At 39.2% G+C, this 18,889-nt stretch overlaps 2 protein-coding genes across 2 annotated transcripts in view; both read left to right on the top strand.

Moving 5' to 3' along the window:
• Positions 1 to 246: 246 nt before the first annotated feature.
• On the top strand, positions 247 to 706 carry LOC115790820 (late histone H2A.2.2-like). The gene has a single exon (XM_030744784.1). The coding sequence runs from the start codon at positions 276 to 278 to the stop codon at positions 690 to 692; it is 417 nt and encodes a 138-aa protein (XP_030600644.1). The 5' UTR covers positions 247 to 275; the 3' UTR covers positions 693 to 706.
• A 1,339-nt stretch (positions 707 to 2,045) lies between these two features.
• ppp1r37 (protein phosphatase 1, regulatory subunit 37) overlaps positions 2,046 to 18,889 on the top strand; it is a 52,733-nt gene continuing 35,889 nt past the window's right edge. Inside the window, exon 1 of the mRNA XM_030743907.1 lies at positions 2,046 to 3,830. Coding sequence (XP_030599767.1) covers positions 3,080 to 3,830 — 751 coding nt within the window. The 5' untranslated portion in view covers positions 2,046 to 3,079. The remainder of the gene's footprint in view (positions 3,831 to 18,889) is intronic.

An 18,889-nucleotide genomic window follows, 5' to 3' on the forward strand; every position in this document is an offset into this window, starting at 1 on the left:
TTTATGTTACCTTCATTTGCCCCTCACAATCAGCTCACACAGGTGCAAGAGAGTACCCAGGTGCCTTTAATCAGCAACCTCCTGCGTGACTCCTATAAAAGCACTATCCTGTGTTTCACTGTATATCTGCTGTTTCACAAGTACTGGTGAGTGTTCAGCTGTGAAGTAAAAGCTGGTGTTTGTGTTGCTACTGAGCAATAGTAATTTGGCTTAAAACTCACATATTGTCTTCTTGGTCACTCTAGTCACTGTTTTTCTTCAAACTCAAGTGCAAGATGTCTGGCCGAGGAAAGAAAGCTGCACCCAAACCGAAATCTTCTGTGTCTCGCTCTTCCAGAGCAGGTATTACTTTTCCAGTGGGCCGCATTCACAGGCTGCTTAGGAAAGGCAACTATGCTGACCGGGTTGGTGTTGGTGCTTCAGTGTATCTGTCATCTGTCCTGGAGTATCTCTGTGCTGAAATTCTGGAGCTGGCAGGAAATGCTAGCCGTGACAACAAGAAGTCACGTATCGCTCCCCGACACATTTTGTTGGCAGTGAAAAATGATGAAGAGCTCAATAAGCTGCTGACAGGGGTCATAATCTCAGATGGTGGTGTGATCCCAAATATCCAGGCGAGCCTTCTCCCCAAGAGGACCAAAGCACAAAAGGATGACAACTCTGCTAAAGACGTGCAGTCACAAGAGTTTTAATTATGACTGGTACCACTCTATAAAGGTTTTTATTTCAATAAAGTAAACTTTATAAATTATGTTTGTCTTTAAACCTCTTTAAGCCAACTGGAAGCAGCAGTCCTCTGGGGGAGTCCCCAGCTTTACATTAGCTGTCCATCAGGGAACCAGATGTCTTGGTGGTAGCTGTATAAAGCAGAGCAAATTTCTCTGAACAGTAAGGAAACGTTCATTTCCTGCTTCCTGTAGCCATGAAAGGTTCATCCCTTGAACAAAAGCAGCTTTAGTCGCACTCTGCTGTGAACCCAATTTGTACAAGGTATGAATTCAACTCTTTCATTGGGTCTGTGGCTGTCTTGCAAAATGAGCTGCAACACTAAATTCCTGGAAGATCAACTACAGCAAGTTCTTCATTTAACATTTAATGTTTTTATTGTAAAAATACTTAGGAGGGCCACAATGACTGTTTCACCAGCATCTTGTGTTCACAGTAAGACAAAATCAATCAAATATGGCAAGCCAACATGTAAACCTACATACTTTACAAATCTCTAGTTGCAGAAGGTTTGCAGTGGAATAAGATTTATACAAAGTGGAAACCCGGTAAGTAAAATTAGTGTGGATGAACCCACAAAGTGGGGAAAAATTAATTCAGAATGGCTGCCTGGTTATGAAGGGTTAGTGTTCAAGTCTCACTCTACTCAAGTTTATTATAGTTAAACTAGAAATAGCCAAAATGGTAACAGACCAATTTTAGTGTATAGGTTGGAGGTTGGTATCCCTATGAGCTAGTTACCTGCTACAGTTTTTTTTTTTTTTTTTTTGTGTGTGTGTGTGTTGGGCATCTGAGCTAAAATCTTGCCCCCTGATGAATACCCTTTACATTAAAATTAATCAAACTCAAGTAAGGAGAAAAAAATGTAAACCCACTCTGAAAACCACCAGAAACTAAACTCACCTAAAAAGAAAAATAATTATGATTGCAAGTCAACATCCTTGCTGGTTGTACTTAAGTCCGCGTGCCTCGGCCAGCTGACATAAAACAAAGCACTCCCACATTTCCTCGAATAAATATTTTCAGTATCCTTGAGTCTTTCCTATATACAGTTTTCAAGGAATCATTGCATTTGTGTAACTTCAAATGAATAAAAAAGTGCATTATACACAAAGCATTAAGCATTCCTTTTGGACGGTAAGTATTAAGCAATACACTTAAGATTTAAGGATTTCTCTGTAAAACCTTAAAATATTGCCCTTTTTTCAGCCCTATAGACACAGACATGTATACACATCTATGTTTGTTCTGTAACATTGCGTCTGCTGAACGTATCCCTGTGGGTAACGACGTGCTGACGTAAGACGTGTGAACAACAAACAGTTGTTGGACTTCAACAAGCTAGCGAAGGATAACGCTAGAGGAGAACAGGTTGAGCTTGCCTTTTCACGGAGACAAAGGCGCCTACAAGACCCGGGCGGTCGGAATATTTTATACATTATCTCCTAACAATTAGCAACGTTGGTATCGTCACGTGTAGCCCGGCACAGTTCCCTCGTGCTAATGTTAGCAACACAAACATGCTCGTTGTTGCTCAGAGTGTGACGCCTGTTTTTTTCCCTGCTGCCGCTGGTCGAGGGTTGTGATGCGAGCCGAGTTGCAGCACGACAGAGGGTGAGGCGAGAGCTACAATCGGAATATATTCATCTTGACACGGAAAATGAACTTTGTCGGGGAGAATCAGACGGGGTCACGCAAAGAAGCGGGCATGCGACCGCACAAGGGCCTGGAAGTCATTGTTAGTCAACAACTTTAGCCAGCTAGCGAAGGTTAGCTTGCTTTAATTCATGCAGGTGAAGTGGTTTGTTGTCGGGCGGTAATCGCACTTTGCTAGCGTAAAGGAGGCACCCCGAGTGACTTGTTCGTTTCAGTTGATTGTCCTGCTCGTCTTAAAATACTATTGGCAATGTGCTGACGACCAGGAAGCCTTTCGTCGAATAATAGGACGCGGTTGGCAGGAATTTTTGAATGGTGATTACCTGCCCGAGTCATAGTTGAGCGAAGTTCTCTAGGTGTATGAATTGTTACTGTAACAGTATCTATTTCACGCAGGTATCGCATTTTTCTATTACTGATACCTTTGTGCAGTTGCACTTTATTGAGCTGACTTTTAAGGATGCACCAAAGGCACCTTTGATTTGGGGTTTAGTGAAAACTACAATTTAGTGACACCCCCCCCAAGTAAAAAACCAGCACTTGTATAGAAGTTATTGGGTAGGGTTTAAATGCATATATTGTTATGAACCAGGGCAGAGACAGCCTTATCCATGTCATTTGGTTCCTAGTCACTGTTTAACCCGATATCCCAGCTGTTCGGCACAGTTAAAGACTGAGTTTCACTGGAAATGAAAGCATGAATATCGAAGAGCAGTGTCTAGATTTGTGCAATGTCAAGATGAAAAACAATGTGGACGATGATCACAACACTACCAACAGTACGGAAGGGGTCACCCCCAGGATCTCTGAACTGATGACTGACAGTAATACAGAAAAACAAAGCATTGTTCCCACGGAGGCCTCTGAAACTTACCTGAAGCCTGAGCTCACTCACAACCTTCAGGCAGCAGAGGAGAACAACCAGCAGGCACAAGATGTAGTGCAAATTGATGAAGTCAATGGAAATGGAAAGAACAGTGCCCAGGACCCACTCGCGGTAGTAAATCCCACTGATTTGATCTTTTCTAACAGTGAGCAGCACAAGGATGACACCGGTGAGGATAAAATGAAGGAAAACAAGGACAGTGATCCTGCAAAGCTTGTTGTGGAAGAAGGGGATGATGGTGGGGACATGGATATAGGTGTGGATCTGAGTCTTGATGAGAGTGGTGTGCTGGAAGCTGAATCTGTAAATGTTAGATCACTCTCAGACAGTAATTTAGACTCAGTGTCCACTCTTCAGGATGTCCCAGCTGGCAGCATTACAGAAAGCCAGTCTGATGCAAACCAGACATGCAGCACAGAAGCGTCTGCCACAGATCAAGCTGGACTGTATCCCTCAGTGCAGGAGGGGGACAGTAAACACAAAAGTGGCAAACGGGTGACATTTCCCTCAGACGAGGATATAATATCTGGAGCAGTGGAGCCAAAGGACCCCTGGAGACATGGTAATACTTATTTGTTTCTACCCGTTTGAATGTGTGAATGACTTATTTATGCTTGTTTGTTGTGCCTGTATGAGCATGTCAGTTCACTGTGGTTTGCTGGAATTTATTCTTAGGCTTTTTAACAGAATTTGTCCCTCAGCTCTACGGCTACAAAGCAGTTGACTCTGTCCGCATGTCCTGTCATGCTGCTATAATTCTCACATATTCTTAAACATTATTGGATAGATGCTGACACTCATATATGTAAGACATGCCAGAGTACTTGTCTTACAGAGGAATGTTTGTTTCATTTCTTTCGTCAGAGCCTGTCATCTCTTGCAGGGTCACACTACTGCCTGTTTAGTCCTCAGGCAGCACCTCCACTCCCGCCCCTTTTTAAAACTAAGGATTATTACTTTAAATACTTGTATAACTAAACAGTTTTGTCTGGCTTTACCCCAGCAGCCAAAGTACCATACACAGTATTTCTAAATATAAACCAGGGGATGTACTGTATGCAGTATTGTGACTGAGTTCCACCACTCCTTGAAGTGTGTCATTTTTACCACAGCAGGTTCCTGTGTACCCAGTGAAAACATGCTTAGGGACCTAATGGAGGACATGACACAGCCTTTACTGTGATTCATCTTGACAATGACATATGCTAGTGTTTAAAGTTACAAGGAAATCAAATAATATTTTCACTTTTTTTTGTCCCTGTGTTATGTGGGCAGTTGATATAATATACAATAAATGTCATGTTATACTAAAGACAATATAAAACAAATGAATAGTTATAGTTATATATATATACAGATAGAAAGCAGTAACTATTATCTGTCCATTGGGCATGAATATGTGAATAATGCAAATAAACAATAGCAAGCTCTACCTGTCCTGATTAAAAACTGCCTTTACTTGAATCTTAACATATTAAAATCATCATCAGTCATATTAAAATTAACTTTATTGTCATTGCATGGAGTACAAATACACTGTAAAGCATTTTCAGTTTAAAATAGTATTCTCTGTTGGTATTTAAATTAAAATTTGTAGGAATCCCAAAGATGTTTTTGTTATTATTTTTTTTTAACTGCAGTACTAGTTTCAGTCTGTTGCTATTAACTGATCTGATATTGCCAGGTTTAATTTGTTGTTTTTGCAGTCTAGTTCTTTTTTATGCATTTTTGTACAGTGCACAGTATTGTTTTGTTTTTGTTTTTTTTGTTTTTTTTTTTCCATTTTTTTATTCTATCATGAGCTGACATGACTCACGCTTCTTCATCTGGTGTGGCCAAAGGATGCTTTTTAATAAACAGACCTACACGTACTGTGATTGCATTTGGCATAGTTACACTGGTTGCTGCTGTCTGAGAAGATGACAAATTTTGTATACTGCCAGCCTTATGATTATTTGTGACATATTCACATATATTTAAAGGCAAAGCCAGGGACTATCTTTTTTGTTTTGTTTTGGTTTTTTTTCCTTCATGGTCTAAAAAAACAAAAATGTAGGCCAGGCCAAGGTAACACTTAGTGATGCAACATGTGAGGGAGAGGGGTAGAAATAAAGCACAAAACCAGAAAGGTTAATGAGCATGAATAGTACTGTTGCACAGTCAGCTTCATTTAAAATGTTTTAACAGCTCAATTGCAATTGACAGCCACCCAGAAAAACAGTTTTCCTTTGTGGCATTCATGTACCCACTTGTAACTATAGATTATATCCATTTAAAACAAGTTGCACATTTCTTTAACCCATTTCCCTGATAGGTCGAATTTAGATGTGTTGATTTTATTTATTTATTTATTTTCCCCCTCTTCTTTGCAGTTCACATGCCAGGCAGTCACGCTGATTGTAAACTGGACATTAATATCTTTAGCTGGACTCCATCAGGACAAAGTCTCAGCCAGTTAGCCAAGTTTCTACACCCTTATGAAACACATGATTAACAGTAAAGTATCTAGATGACTGTAATGTGGGGTTTGACTCTTTATCAGAGGCAATTAATCATGAGGTTTAGTTCCAAAGGTCCAACTGATTGTGCTTTTGGTTTAAAGATGGGCAGGCAGTTGAGGGTAGTGAAGTCCTAAAGTGATCCGACTGAAGAGTTGCAGCAGTGCACAGAAATGTTATCAATGACATTGATAATTTGTCATAATCACTGTAGGCATGTGATTGGCAAGTTTCAGCCAGTCAAATACGAGGATTTTAGTCTCTTCCTTTTCATGTCATTTTAAAAAAATGCATCACTTTTCTACTTTTGAGAAATTTGCAATTTTTAAATTTCACTATTTATGACATTTGAATACCAAAATGTTTAATCAGGAAATTGAGAAAGCAATTAGCAAATGAATGACTGCATTTCTCAATGGCTATCCAAGGTGGAAAAACAGAAAAAAAAATCTACACGTCGTGTACTTTTAGTTTTTGTCAAGCGTCTGTACAGAAAATACTTCTGTATGTTCTGTTGTCAGTGTTATGATGGTTTATTCAATATAAAGGCAAGTTGAAGTTTATGAACAATGCTCCCTAAGACATATTCTCTTGTCACAGTATGACATAAACTATGGATGCATAATCCTGCTCAAGGGCCCACAGGCCACATGTTGAGTACCCTTGTTCTATGGTTGTTTTCACTCATACGGTGTTTAGTCTGTTTAAATTGAAGTCTGATTTGTTTTGGGTCCTTGGTGCAGTTTGCTTGTGTAGGTGTGAACATGGTAATCGCTCTTGGGTGTGGACCAAAGCAATTGCATTCTTTGGACCCTCAGATAACACCTCCATATTAGTGCTGATACAGGAGGAGAAGGTGTCAAAGCTGGAAGCAAAGAAATTGAGGTTTTTTTTTTTTCTGTTTTCAAAGTTTCCTTCGACAAAGTCGCATCTTTTCAAATGGTTTTATAATCTGTGAATCTCTAAGCTTCTGTACTGACAGATCATTAAAACAGCAGTAAAAACCAACACAACTGTACACTCGTGTTTCCAGCCCAACTGTGTTGGCAGCGGTACAGCATGGCAGGTTAAAAAAAATCGAAAGGTACGTGACCAACAGAAACGGTTGCTTATGACAGCGGATGTGACATCAACTTTATTGTACATCAACTGTCGTACAACTGGTATATCAAAGGAGATGGTGCTCATACTGTGTGGGAGCAGTAAATATCCAGGATTAAGAAAATTATAAAGTAACCATTAGGAGAATGTAATAACATAAAGTGGATGAAGGATGTAAAAACTCTGAAAAGACAGTTTGAAATACACTATTTATTCTAAAAAGGCAGGTCGTGAAACATGGCCCAGCTAAAACAGACTGCCACCAGACTAAATGATCTTCTCTACATGTTGAACTGGAAACTGGCTGCAAATACAAGTAAATTACCAGAAATTTACACACTAATTTCACACCATTTTTCTTTTTTATTGCCAAAAAAGCCTGATAGTATTCAGTTAACTGACTGTTTTTTTTTTTTTTTTTGGCTTTAGTTCTGTTCGGCATATTTTTCTGAGTTATCTTGTCTGAATGCTAACTACGGCTCCTCAGGCACTGTTAGTGTATGCACAATGCCACAATGGATCCACTGTCCATCTGAACCCTTCTACAGATCTGGTGTCAGGTTCACTGTCTTATTTTATCTGTCATAAAGTTAAAAGTGAAATGAACTCACGCAGCCTGGAGCTTCATCTGTAAGCAGTGAGAGTGATGGCTGAAGAAGGGACATTTCAGGTTGGTGTTGACAAAAGGAACTGATACCTGGGTTATTGCTGCCAGAAAGTTAACTTGTGAAAGGAGTGAACGTCATGTAGTCTGCAATTTAAAATATACTGTTGGGGTTTCTCGGGAGGGTTGACGATAGCCAGCTGCGCTGTCATATTTCACTTTCTCGTGGCTTTTAGGATTAACCTGAAAGTATTGACAATCACTTTTTTCTTTTTCTTAGAGCTACGGCAGTAATATTTTGCTTGAGTAGGGCTGTGCATGACTCATATTTTCAATTAAGGTTTTAGCTTCCATGTATTCAAAACTGAGATAAAGTCTTTTGTTTCTCAATGATTCTCTCATTCTGTCAGCTCTCTCTGTTTATGGCATAGTACCTCCACCCTTCCCTCAAAGCCCAGAGTCACTGCCCACAAGGCTGTGACAGGAGAGTTAAATTAATTGGAGAGTAAAAATAATCCGCCAAAGCGATGTTTCAAAAGTAAAATATAGTGATTGAGTTTTGCTGTAAGCCGGGCTATTCTGATTCTGTTGAGGTTCTCTGAAATGTAATAAAGAAGATGTAAAATATATAATTATCATTTTGTTCTGAGTTGGGTAATTTTCCTGGAACTTTTTTTTTTTTTGTCCTGCTTAGTCAAGACCTGAGGGATGTTTGTTCTCTCCCCTTAAGGCCTAAGCAAATACTACATCATATCCTGAGATTTTTGAACTTCCCAACATGCTGCATAGCTACCCCACCTTCCTCCACATCCCCCTGTGAATTTCTCCTCTTTCTTGAGTAGCCAGATTAGCGTAAGTGCAGGTAACCTTTTCAGCAATGGATGTAAACACACAAGTCCTAGATCATATTGAAAGTATATTCTAAGTCATTTTGTAGACACTGCAGTCACTGTTGCATTATGACTAAACCAAAGCTTAATTATTAGTAATAGAGTGCAACTGTAGAGGTATAGCATTAGAGTGAGTACTACAAAGGAAAATTGTAGCAGCCTTATTATAATCCAGTTGTGAAAATAAATTAAAGCCTGCTAATTGCAATGCAGTCAATAAACAATTAATTGTTCTGGATGCAACCAAGCTCTTTGGCCTACGTGTTGTTCTGTGTCAGACCCAAGGCCCACTTGGCACCAAATTATTAGAGACTCCATGACCCATGAAATCTTATTTGTTGTGGCTCTGGACCAAGTTACAAACTGATAAGCAGAGCTTTCAGTGTAGAGCATGAACAAAGGATCTGAAAACCTAGAAGTTAGTTCACTTTGCATGAGCAGCAGAGCCGAGCTGAATTTTCTGGAACAACTGAGGATTTTGTTTCCTGATCAAAACATAACATACCATTTTAATAATTGGACTGTGTGATGACAGTGTTTTATACCCTGTGATGTGCCAGACTTGTACAGTTAGGTGTGCGGAGATACCTTTTCATTCTGATGGAAGCAAATAGCTGTGAATATTTGAGTATTAAATCAGCCACATTGACATTATCAAGTCTGGTGTAGTAGATGTCCTTAACATCCAGATCTCTATAAAACCGTAAGATATACATGTATAGTGAGTTCACAATGGAGCAAAGAATAAATCTTAATTAAAAAGAAGCTGAAAGCATTGGTTTAGCTTTTTACTATATGTGGAATTTGATAGCAGTTGTGTTAAGATGCAAATATACTGAATGAAAAATGAACAGGATCATAGCCTAAATTGTTTGAAACAATTTAAATTCTAGTATCCTTCAAGCCTGTGCATGTGAATGCATGTGTTGTGAATTTGTGCTGATAGAATGACCGTATAAATGCAGAACTGAGTATTCTCAGAAGAACTAGGTACTTCTACATATCAGCAAGACAGATACTTGGATAAATCTATTTAATGATCACATTGTTTCAAAATTAGTGCTTTTTTCTGCCTTTTTTTCTCCTGCTCACATTACACAGATGTTTGTGTGATGTGATAAGACAACACCAGCCCATTAGGGTGTCTTTAGTTTGTAAATTCATCTGTTATGCATTTCCCACTGTCTATGCTGTATGCTTGTGTTTGCTTTGTGCTAAACCTTGCCCTTTGACTCTGTGCTTATCTGTACTGTATCATTAAAAAAGCAGATGATTGCTTATAAATGGCAGAACAGGCATACTCGTTTAAGTGGTGTGGTTTTCTGGTCCTCTCCAAACATCTACGTAAGACTTTCCATCCTTGTCAAACAGGAATTCCTTGCTCTTCCCTCCCTCATACCTTTTCTTTTAACACGTGAGGAGGCTGGAAGTAAAACGCTGCCTACACTGTCTATACAAATGTACAAAATGCTCCCTCAAAAAAAGAACTGGATCATACAACTGTCATTCTCTCATAACTGTCCATCTGGTTCAGCAGCTTTCTATCTGGCAGTCATGTGGGTGTGAGCTTAAAATGACTTCACGGTTTTGTTTTTGTTTTGTTTTTCTGGTGTCATACTAAAAGATCAAGAGAAGGGCCTCTGCATGAAATCTACATGTAGTGATAGGGCTTTGTAGATAATCAAAAATTAATTTCAACTAGAAAAAAAACCTGTCCTGTGGGCAGGCTTGCAGCACTTTTTCACTTCACTCGTGTGTGGCACAAATGTGTTTAATTTATCTTATTCTTAATACCTTTGTTATACCGCTGTATATAGGTTTTTTATAAACACCAAAAGACTGATATATATTTATATCTATAGATATAGATATATGATTATTTTAGTAATCAAGTATTCTATTGATTATTCCATGGATTACTAGAGTAATCGGATAAGAAATGCTTTTTTCGTATTAACAGCATTATGCATATTTTAACTTGTGTACTGCAGCTTTTTGCTGTGTGAAACAAATAGCGATCTGCGACTTGCTGATCAGATGGTTGATGAAGGACCTCCAGCTGTTTCCCAGTAAAGGTTTAATGGTGGATACAGGGGGAAAAAAAGCTTCTTTTGGACAGTAGAAAAACATTTACTTTCGCTCCTCCTGAGCTCATCGTCTTTATAACAGCTCCGCCTCTTTGTGCTTGTGTAGACAAACTGCACATAAAACATTTAAAAATGAAATTCAGCAGTACTTGCCACAGGGTTCAGTCAAAAATGTGTTCAGCTTTATTGAAATGAATTGGCGTCTGTATGCTATATGTCTGTTATATTTGGAGACTTTATTTCTAATTCTTCATTCTGAATAAGGAATGCATGGGCGACGTACGATGAATGTGACACGTGAAAGAAATGTAAACTGTAACTGTAGCAACACATTCACAGGGGGATGATGAAATGAATGTAATATATACAAAAATCTAAATAATTGAGATTTATAATTTTTTTTTTTTTTTTTTTTAAACATAGATTTTAATAATTGCTGTATGTGTGATGATGTTCATGGAAAATTTCAAGATTGGCCCACCTGTTAAGGAGGACACGGTACATATAGATATGTACATACATATGCAATGATCATTATTAATTTAAATTACAACTTTGTTTTCCACTGATTATTAAAACAAGATAATCAACATAAAATCATTATTGTGCTGCTTTCTGTTTTGCAATAAGCTTCTTGTTGTGCCTTTCAGCACATGCCTTTCTTTGACTTTTACCTCTCTAAAAAGTCTGAGTTCACGTCCTGCAAATTTCTTTTTGTTTCTTCATTTGGATCTCAATGCTCACCACTATAATTCTAATTAGGATATATATATATATATATATATTTTTTTTTTTTTTTTTTTTTTCTATAATTTAGCAGCCCTGTGTTGAAATAGGTGCATAGTTGCATTGTCTGCAGTAATGTTCAAACAAATGTAAGACACCAGAGGTCTTTGTAATGCAATGACCTGAAATATGAGGACAGGTATTGTGCGGGTTATTTGTTTTCTAAGAAACCCTTGCAGGTTTTTCACGGAAAAGTTGTTGACCTCGTAAGGTAGGACCTAGGACAGAGGAGAACTCTAAATGACAGAGAGTTATACAATATGATAATTTCCTGGCCAGGTGACCATGTATATCAGATGTGCCTCTAGAGATTCGAGTATGTGGTGTGATCAAAAAGTAAGAAACTGTACTTAAACACAGCTCACAGCACCTCTGCAATGTTTAGAGTGCTCCTTAAAGGACTTGTTTTGTCCACACTTGCTGGTGCACTTTTCCAGTCAAATCAAAATCACTATTAAAGAACATTTTACTTTATGATTAATGAACAAATATTATTTGCTTCTTGCCCTCATAGTTCACTGATAGGCTTTGTACTGTAAATATGCTCAACTATTAAAGGTAGGATATTTTTTCAGTAATGTGACTGTGCTTCAGTGATGTGACCGATTGCTAGTATTGCCTTTTGGTGCTGAAACAGTTTTTTCCACAGTTTTCTGTTTTCTTGTTTTTGTTTGTTTTTACTAAAGCGCAAAAAAAAAAAAAAAAAGTGCCCAAACAACAACACAGCATTTTACTTTGGTATAAGCTGGTTGAGTTGCACAGTCTACTCTGAGTTTTCCTCCATGATGCTTCCATGTTGCAGAGTGGACGGGACAAAGTCATCTGACAATACCTGTCAGTATGTTTTTAAACACACGCCGGGGGAAGCATTAACAGGAGGAGGGGGGGGGGGGGGGGGGACTGGGCGACATAGGCAAAATTACATCAATTAGAGGTTCTGATTTGGGTTTAATTAATTCGCCAGCACTTGTTGGAGCGGCCAAAACATTCAGCATTTTCATTGCACTGCATGTGTGTGATGGCACATGACACAGTTCAGTTTATTTGTGGGTTGAGACCAGGAGCGTTTGTATCACAGATTAAGTCTCAGTTTAACAATAATTACACCAGAAATTAGAAGTCGCTATTGTTTTCTGTCTGATCTTGGGCTGGAACAAAATGGTTTAGGTTTCCCAAAATGGGTTTAGCTGGTATTTTAAACATTTGGGCTTGGTTGTTTTTAAATGGAAGACAGCTCATGTTTGAACATCAGACTTGTATCTCTTCTGTGCATGCTTTATCACCCTCTTGTTATGGAGACTTGTACAAGCAAACAACAGCAGTGCCTCAAGTTGTGCCTTTTTGCCACACCTCTGACGACCAGGCAGGCAGTTGTCATGTGTGAATGACGTTATTGCCACTGTCCACAACACAGCAGTGTGAAATGAGAACGAATGGACCTGGAGAATGGGAGGGGGTTATTTTGAACACTGGCACTTGGATGTTAAGTAGGAGCTGGCAGTATTTCTGTGTTCCATCCCTTAACATTTGCACCTATTTGTTTTAATGTGGCACAGCAGCCTGCAAGCACAACATAACTGACTGGCTATAAAGAACTCTCAGACTTAAATTGATTTGGTCAATTGGGCAACACATCTTTCAAAGACTGCTGAAGCTGTTAGGCTTCCAGCTGAAACAATATGGATTCAATTCTCTGCACTTTGCATCTGGCATCCATGTGTTCTACACTCTGTATCCAGTCTTCTTTACTGGCACAGCTTTATTTTTAACTGCTAGCTGGGAATAATTTCCTCTGAAGCATGTAACCTGTCAGCACTGGTTTCCCAGTTCTTACCTTTCACATTTAGCCAGTCCACCCTAGATCTTTTCTAAAGATCGTGCGCATAACTTTTCCTCAAGAGAGCTAATTCTGAGTTGTTGTAGGGTAGTAATATGCACTACATAACAACAGATCCAAAAATAAGTACTTTGTAAGCCAATTAAAAGGCAGGATAACCTTATTTTTTGACCAGTCCTCTCTTAGTTTGTTGTTACATAACTAACATTATTCTCTGCTAAAGCCACAGATGTGTACAGGTGCTAGTTTTATCTGCAGTTGTTTGGCTGAGGCTTACACAGTTTTCACCTTATTCCAAGTCAGATCCAGTGTCTGTCTTGCGCTGTTGTTATGCTGATATTGTTGTGCCATTCTTTGCTGACAAAGCCAGTATGTGTAGAGAAGTCAGACAAGTGAAATTCAACACACTGTGTGGGTCATTGGAGTTTCAGTGGAATCCTCTCTTTGTGCCAAATCTGCCGTCTCGCTAACTCGGCAGATGCTGTCATTTCTTCTTCTGCACACACGCAAACACTTGTCTTTTCCTGTTTCCCCTTTGCTTCTGGAGTGAGGAGAGAAATCACAGTGTCAGTGTCTGTCTGTACTTCCTTTTACATCAGTTCAGTGGCAAGGCTAAGGATGATTAATGGACTTTGATGTGTATAGAAATTGGGCTGGACTTAAAATGTCTTCTAAACAATTCACAGGCCTACTTGATAGTCTGTGCAGATTACACTGTCTCTGAACCAACATTTTGTCAAAAATGTGCAGCAAAATCAAGAATTGGGTTATTTTGTATGATTGTTGACTTATGTTAGGCAGGGTTTCCTATGACAGCTGCTTTTAAGTAGGTGAAATGTAAAGCCATTTAATCGCATTAAAAGATGATGGCCTGCATATGGATCCTCTAGGTTTGGTTTCAACATCAAGTGATTTTACAGAGCTTCATAAGAATTTAGTAAGAGATAAGATAAGATAAGATAGTGTTTATTTGTCACATGCACAGTTATACACAGTACAATGCACAGTGAAATGTATTTTGTACCTGCAACCATATATACACAAACATATAAATAAGAAGAATAAAAATTAAAAAAAAAGTAATTCACACTATACACTATACTCTATATACTATACACTATACACACTTTTTAAATTATAATATTTACATTGTGCAATAATGGTCCAGTTAGGGCTCAGAGTTGAGCAGACGGATGGCTTGTGGGTAAAAACTCTTCTTCAACCTTTCAGTCTTAGCCCTCAGGCAGCGGTAACGCCGGCCTGATGGGAGCAGGGAGAAGAGAGAGTGTCCGGGGTGGCTGGGCTGTTTTAGGATCTTCATGGCCCTCAGCCTGCACTGCTTGGTGTAAATGTCCTGCAGGTTGGGGAGGGTGGTTCTGATGGTCCGTTCAGCTGAACGAACCACCCTTTTTAGGGCCATGAAGTCCTGCTTGGTGCAGTTTCCCATCCAGGTGGTGATGCTCACACGCATGATGCTCTCGATGGTGCAGGTGTAAAAGTTCCTGAGCACCTTGAGTGGGAGCTTGAAGTCTCTCAGCCGCCTGAGGAGGTAGAGACGCTGTCTGGCCTTCTTCACAGTGATGTTTATGTGATGAGTCCAGGACAGGTCCTGTGAGATGGTCACTCCCAGGTATTTGAAAGTGTCCACTCTTTCCACCTCAGCACCACTGATGACAAGATGGTAGTCCCTCTGCTGCTTCCTGCTGAAGTCCACGATCAGTTCCTTTGTTTTGCTGACGTTGAGCAGGAGGTGGTTCTCCTGGCACCAGTTCTCCAGGCGGGAGACCTCTCTCCTGTAGGCTGTCTCCTCATTGTGAGAGATTAGTCTGTCTAGTGACCTCTGTCTAAAAGCTTGGGGAATGGGAGGGCAATTAACTACCCAGTTTGTTTTGTGTCTTTACAAAACCAAGTGTGCGCTGCCCTTAGGGCTTGGACAGTGATTGCCCAGGTATGAATATGAGGGAAATAAATGATCAGAGCTCCAAGTCCCTCATAAATTCCTTACCTCACACTCCCCACAGTCCTACACAGTAGACCAGTGGCATACAGCTAAAGGAGCAAAACTGATGTATTTGTGATAGTAAGAAAGAGTATATGACCAATTTACCAGACATTTGTCTGGTAGAAGATAAACTGCAGAAAAATGAGAGCTCTTAAACTTTGCTGAACGTCTAGTAAAAATCAGCAATCTAGTAGAGAAATCTTGACCAGAGGTAACAATGATTAATAATATCAGTTATTATACTGGCCATTTTCACTGGAATGTTTATCTTATATAAGTGAACTATTACTTTAACTGGTGCAAAAAAAAAAATAGCTTCTTACCTCACCGTAGAAACACTGCTGCTTTTAAAAAGTGGAAACAAATTAAGAATTCTAGCTTTCCATCTTATATAATAGCATGCCGTGGTCATGATAGTTATTCATTTGTCCTAGTAAGAGTAGCTCAAACTAAGTCTGGTACTAAAGCCCACGCTCGCATTGTGGGCACTCTGTGGGTCGATCCATCCTGACCTTTTGTGGGTGGTTTTAGAGGCTTTGACTGCAGCAATGTTATGTTGTTGTGCAGGTACAAATGAGAAGAGATCTCTTGCATTTTTAGATTTTGAATTTATTAATGATGATGTAATTTCTGGTTTTCATACTTTCATGGCAGAATGCTTATTAGGTATTGGGTGGTATTAATCCATAGAAAGTCGTTTATACAGTGAAGAGTAGCAGGAACTGGGCATGCACTGGATGTGACCTGGGAAAAAATATGTCTGATTTAAGTTGTACAAGTTAGAGAAAATGTTGTAAAGCAGTTTATTTATTTATTTTTGTCTCACACTTTGTAAAGTGTGGTTGGTAACAATCCACAACACTGCACTTGTGCATACAGCTCATTTAGGGGTCATGCTAACAGGGGGATCATACAACAGCATCTGTTGTAACGATTCTTCAAGTCAGTCCAGTTCAAACCCATAAACTCAATATAAAAAGATGGATGTAGCCACGTTACATTACCTGCTGGTTAGTGAGGTCCTGGTGTGAAGCTGTGAACCTGAGCTTTTCATTGCTGGTGCTTTTATCTTCCCCTAAAATGTGGATGTGACTAATGAGGGGTGGATCTGACGCATCACGCTCATATGGTAAAACTTTAACATAGCCCCTTCAGTCACTACATACACAGTTGTGTACAGCACTCTTTATAGTAGGGCTGCAACTAAAGATTATTTTGGTAGTCGACTAATCTGTCAATTATTTTTTGATTACTCAATGATTCTTCCAATCTTACCTCACCTGTTCAAGCCTAACTGAATATCACCTTGTTGTCTCGTCTCACAATTAAAGTAATGACCCATAAAAATACAAGTTTGAAACTAATCAAATGTATTTTTAACATTAATGTGACATCACAATAAATATCAAATAAACAATGCATATTAAGTGAATGCAATTTTTCTTTTTAAATGGTTTACAGATTAAGGGAGGCTATTTTCTTGTTTCCTCTTGTTTTTGTAACCAGTTGAGTCATGTCCTGATGGCCATTAGACAAAAATGTAAGCTCAAGGTGCTTTTGTGTTGGCTTAACTTTTCAGACCCAGAAGATACGTCAGTAGGTGCTTTTTGTAGAAAACATTGCTAAAGGGCCACGAAAAGTTGCTAGGATGGCAACAGTAACATGAACTGAAGCGTAATGATCACTGTAGTGAGTGGTGTTAACGGTATACATTTCCTCATTAAAAACAAACAAACAGAAAAAACCCTGAAAGTTGAATGTGCAGTTGAATGTGTGGGTCCTTTGAAACTTGGATAAATATATATAAAAAGGATAACTTAAAGTGTAGTTTAAAGGTCAACAGAGTTCAAGACAGATTATTAAAAAAAACCAAAAGGAATCACAAATAAATAATAATCGCAGTTTTAACAGTTGATTCCTCCCTACTCCTGGAAGACTTTCATACCGTTGTTCACGTAACAGAATTATCAAGAGTTTTAAAAAAGGCTTGTGAGCCTCTCTCATCAGCACACAGCTGGCTAAACTCGTGACACAATGTACTGGCATCTTCATGGGTAACTTGTCCTGAGGAAATCCTTCCAGTCGCTTGCTGGGTTAGGCTCCAGCTGCCTGAAGCTAGAACCTAAAGTTGGTGGTTGGTTGGTAGTGAGTTAAAAAAATAAAACAAGGGTTGGATGTTTTTGTATTTGTATTAAATTGCAGTATACTGAAAACGTGGTACCTACTGAGGGTATAACTATTCCTCGTACCTCAGGTGTGTTATTTGAAGTACCGGCTCTGAAAATTGTTTGCTCTTCCTTTGTGCTCTGTAGAGCTAGTTAGATAGTTAAGGTGTGTGAAATGAAGTAGCAGGTTTTTCTTATTGAGCAGTGCCTCACATTCAGTGCCTCTCCTCTACACAAATGTGCCTGAACTTGTTGCAGCTCTGCCAGTTGTTCAGGTTAAGTAATTGATTTATAATTTCTGGCAGTTTTTTTCTTGCCCCAAAATACCATCCCTGCTGGCTGTGTATTGTAGCATAGATGTAACAGAGCGTGACTTACTTCTGGCTTTGTTGTACTAAAAAGGCAGTTGTTGTAATCAAGTGCAAACATTAACCTTACCTAAATGTTGTGTACAGGCTTCCCACGAGGGTCTTTTTAGCCCTGACAAGCACAGTAGAACTGTTTGTCTGGATCACAGAAATAACTGTGTTTACTCTTCAAACAGATGCTTAAAAGTGTGAGTCAGGGCAAGTCCAGCAGCAGGGGGAAAGCAGGAGCTGACTAAATTGTAAACCACAGCTGTCAATCAACAGCCACACAATGGACCCCAAAGCCTTCAGGTCTTATTGACAGTGCAGTAATTTCCAAAATGACAACCAGGACATTTATCAGAGGGCCTGAATGTAATGATTGAAACTACAATGACTTACTGAAAAAAGCAGGTGCATTGTACCTTGTATTTCCACATTTTGCTTCAGAGTTCAGCCGTGTTGCTTTGTTAAAATAGACACAGTTTATCGAAGAAGTTGGTCAAAGTAAAGCTGGATTCCTTGTATATTTTGGCACACTGGTGTTACATTTGGCTTTTACAGGGGCATGCCCTAAGGAATCACATTACCTTGAACTCATTTGTCAGAAGAGTTCATCTGGTTTGGATTGATTTGCTGTTGGCTACATCTGGTTCTATTTAAATCATGTCTGAGAGTAAGCATCTATGTGGAGATTAGAAATAAAGAAAATGTGATGATGTGATGGTTTACGTGTCAGCTTGTAAACATCAGTGACCATTTTCTGTATAGCATGCATTTATGAGGCTTTGCTTTACCCCTGCCTGATGTTGATGATGATGTTCAAAATGTTTGCTCTACTAAGGAGTAAATCTCCACCTACAGACTAGTGTTTAATAGCACGTCCTTATTCTTAATCATAAAGTCTGCAGCATTTGATTCACCTCTGTTGATCTTAGTTAGCAAGATAGGGGCTGCTGTGGCAGCATCTTGCTTTTTTCCACCCCTTTAATTTAGCTCGCCGCCTTGTCGATGGCTGCAGCCAGTGATTAAGTGTATGGCATTAACAGAGTGAAAGGGATGTAGTGCTTGGTTCAGCAGATTTGCTGAGTCAGAGCAGAGATCATTTCCCTCTCCTGTGTCTACACCTGAAATATCAAAGTAGCTAAATGTCTCTGTCTCTGATCTATCATCTTGGGAGCTGTTAGTTGCTGAGATAACCAGGCTGCCTCACCCTGCAGTCGTATCTTCCCATTTCCGCAAGTGTTTAAGCAGGTTTTAGAATGGCCAGTATCTAGATAAATACTGTATACTCATTTTTTTTG

The sequence above is a fragment of the Archocentrus centrarchus genome, chromosome 13 (genome assembly GCF_007364275.1).
Source record: "Archocentrus centrarchus isolate MPI-CPG fArcCen1 chromosome 13, fArcCen1, whole genome shotgun sequence".
Classification (NCBI taxonomy): Eukaryota; Metazoa; Chordata; class Actinopteri; order Cichliformes; family Cichlidae; genus Archocentrus; species Archocentrus centrarchus.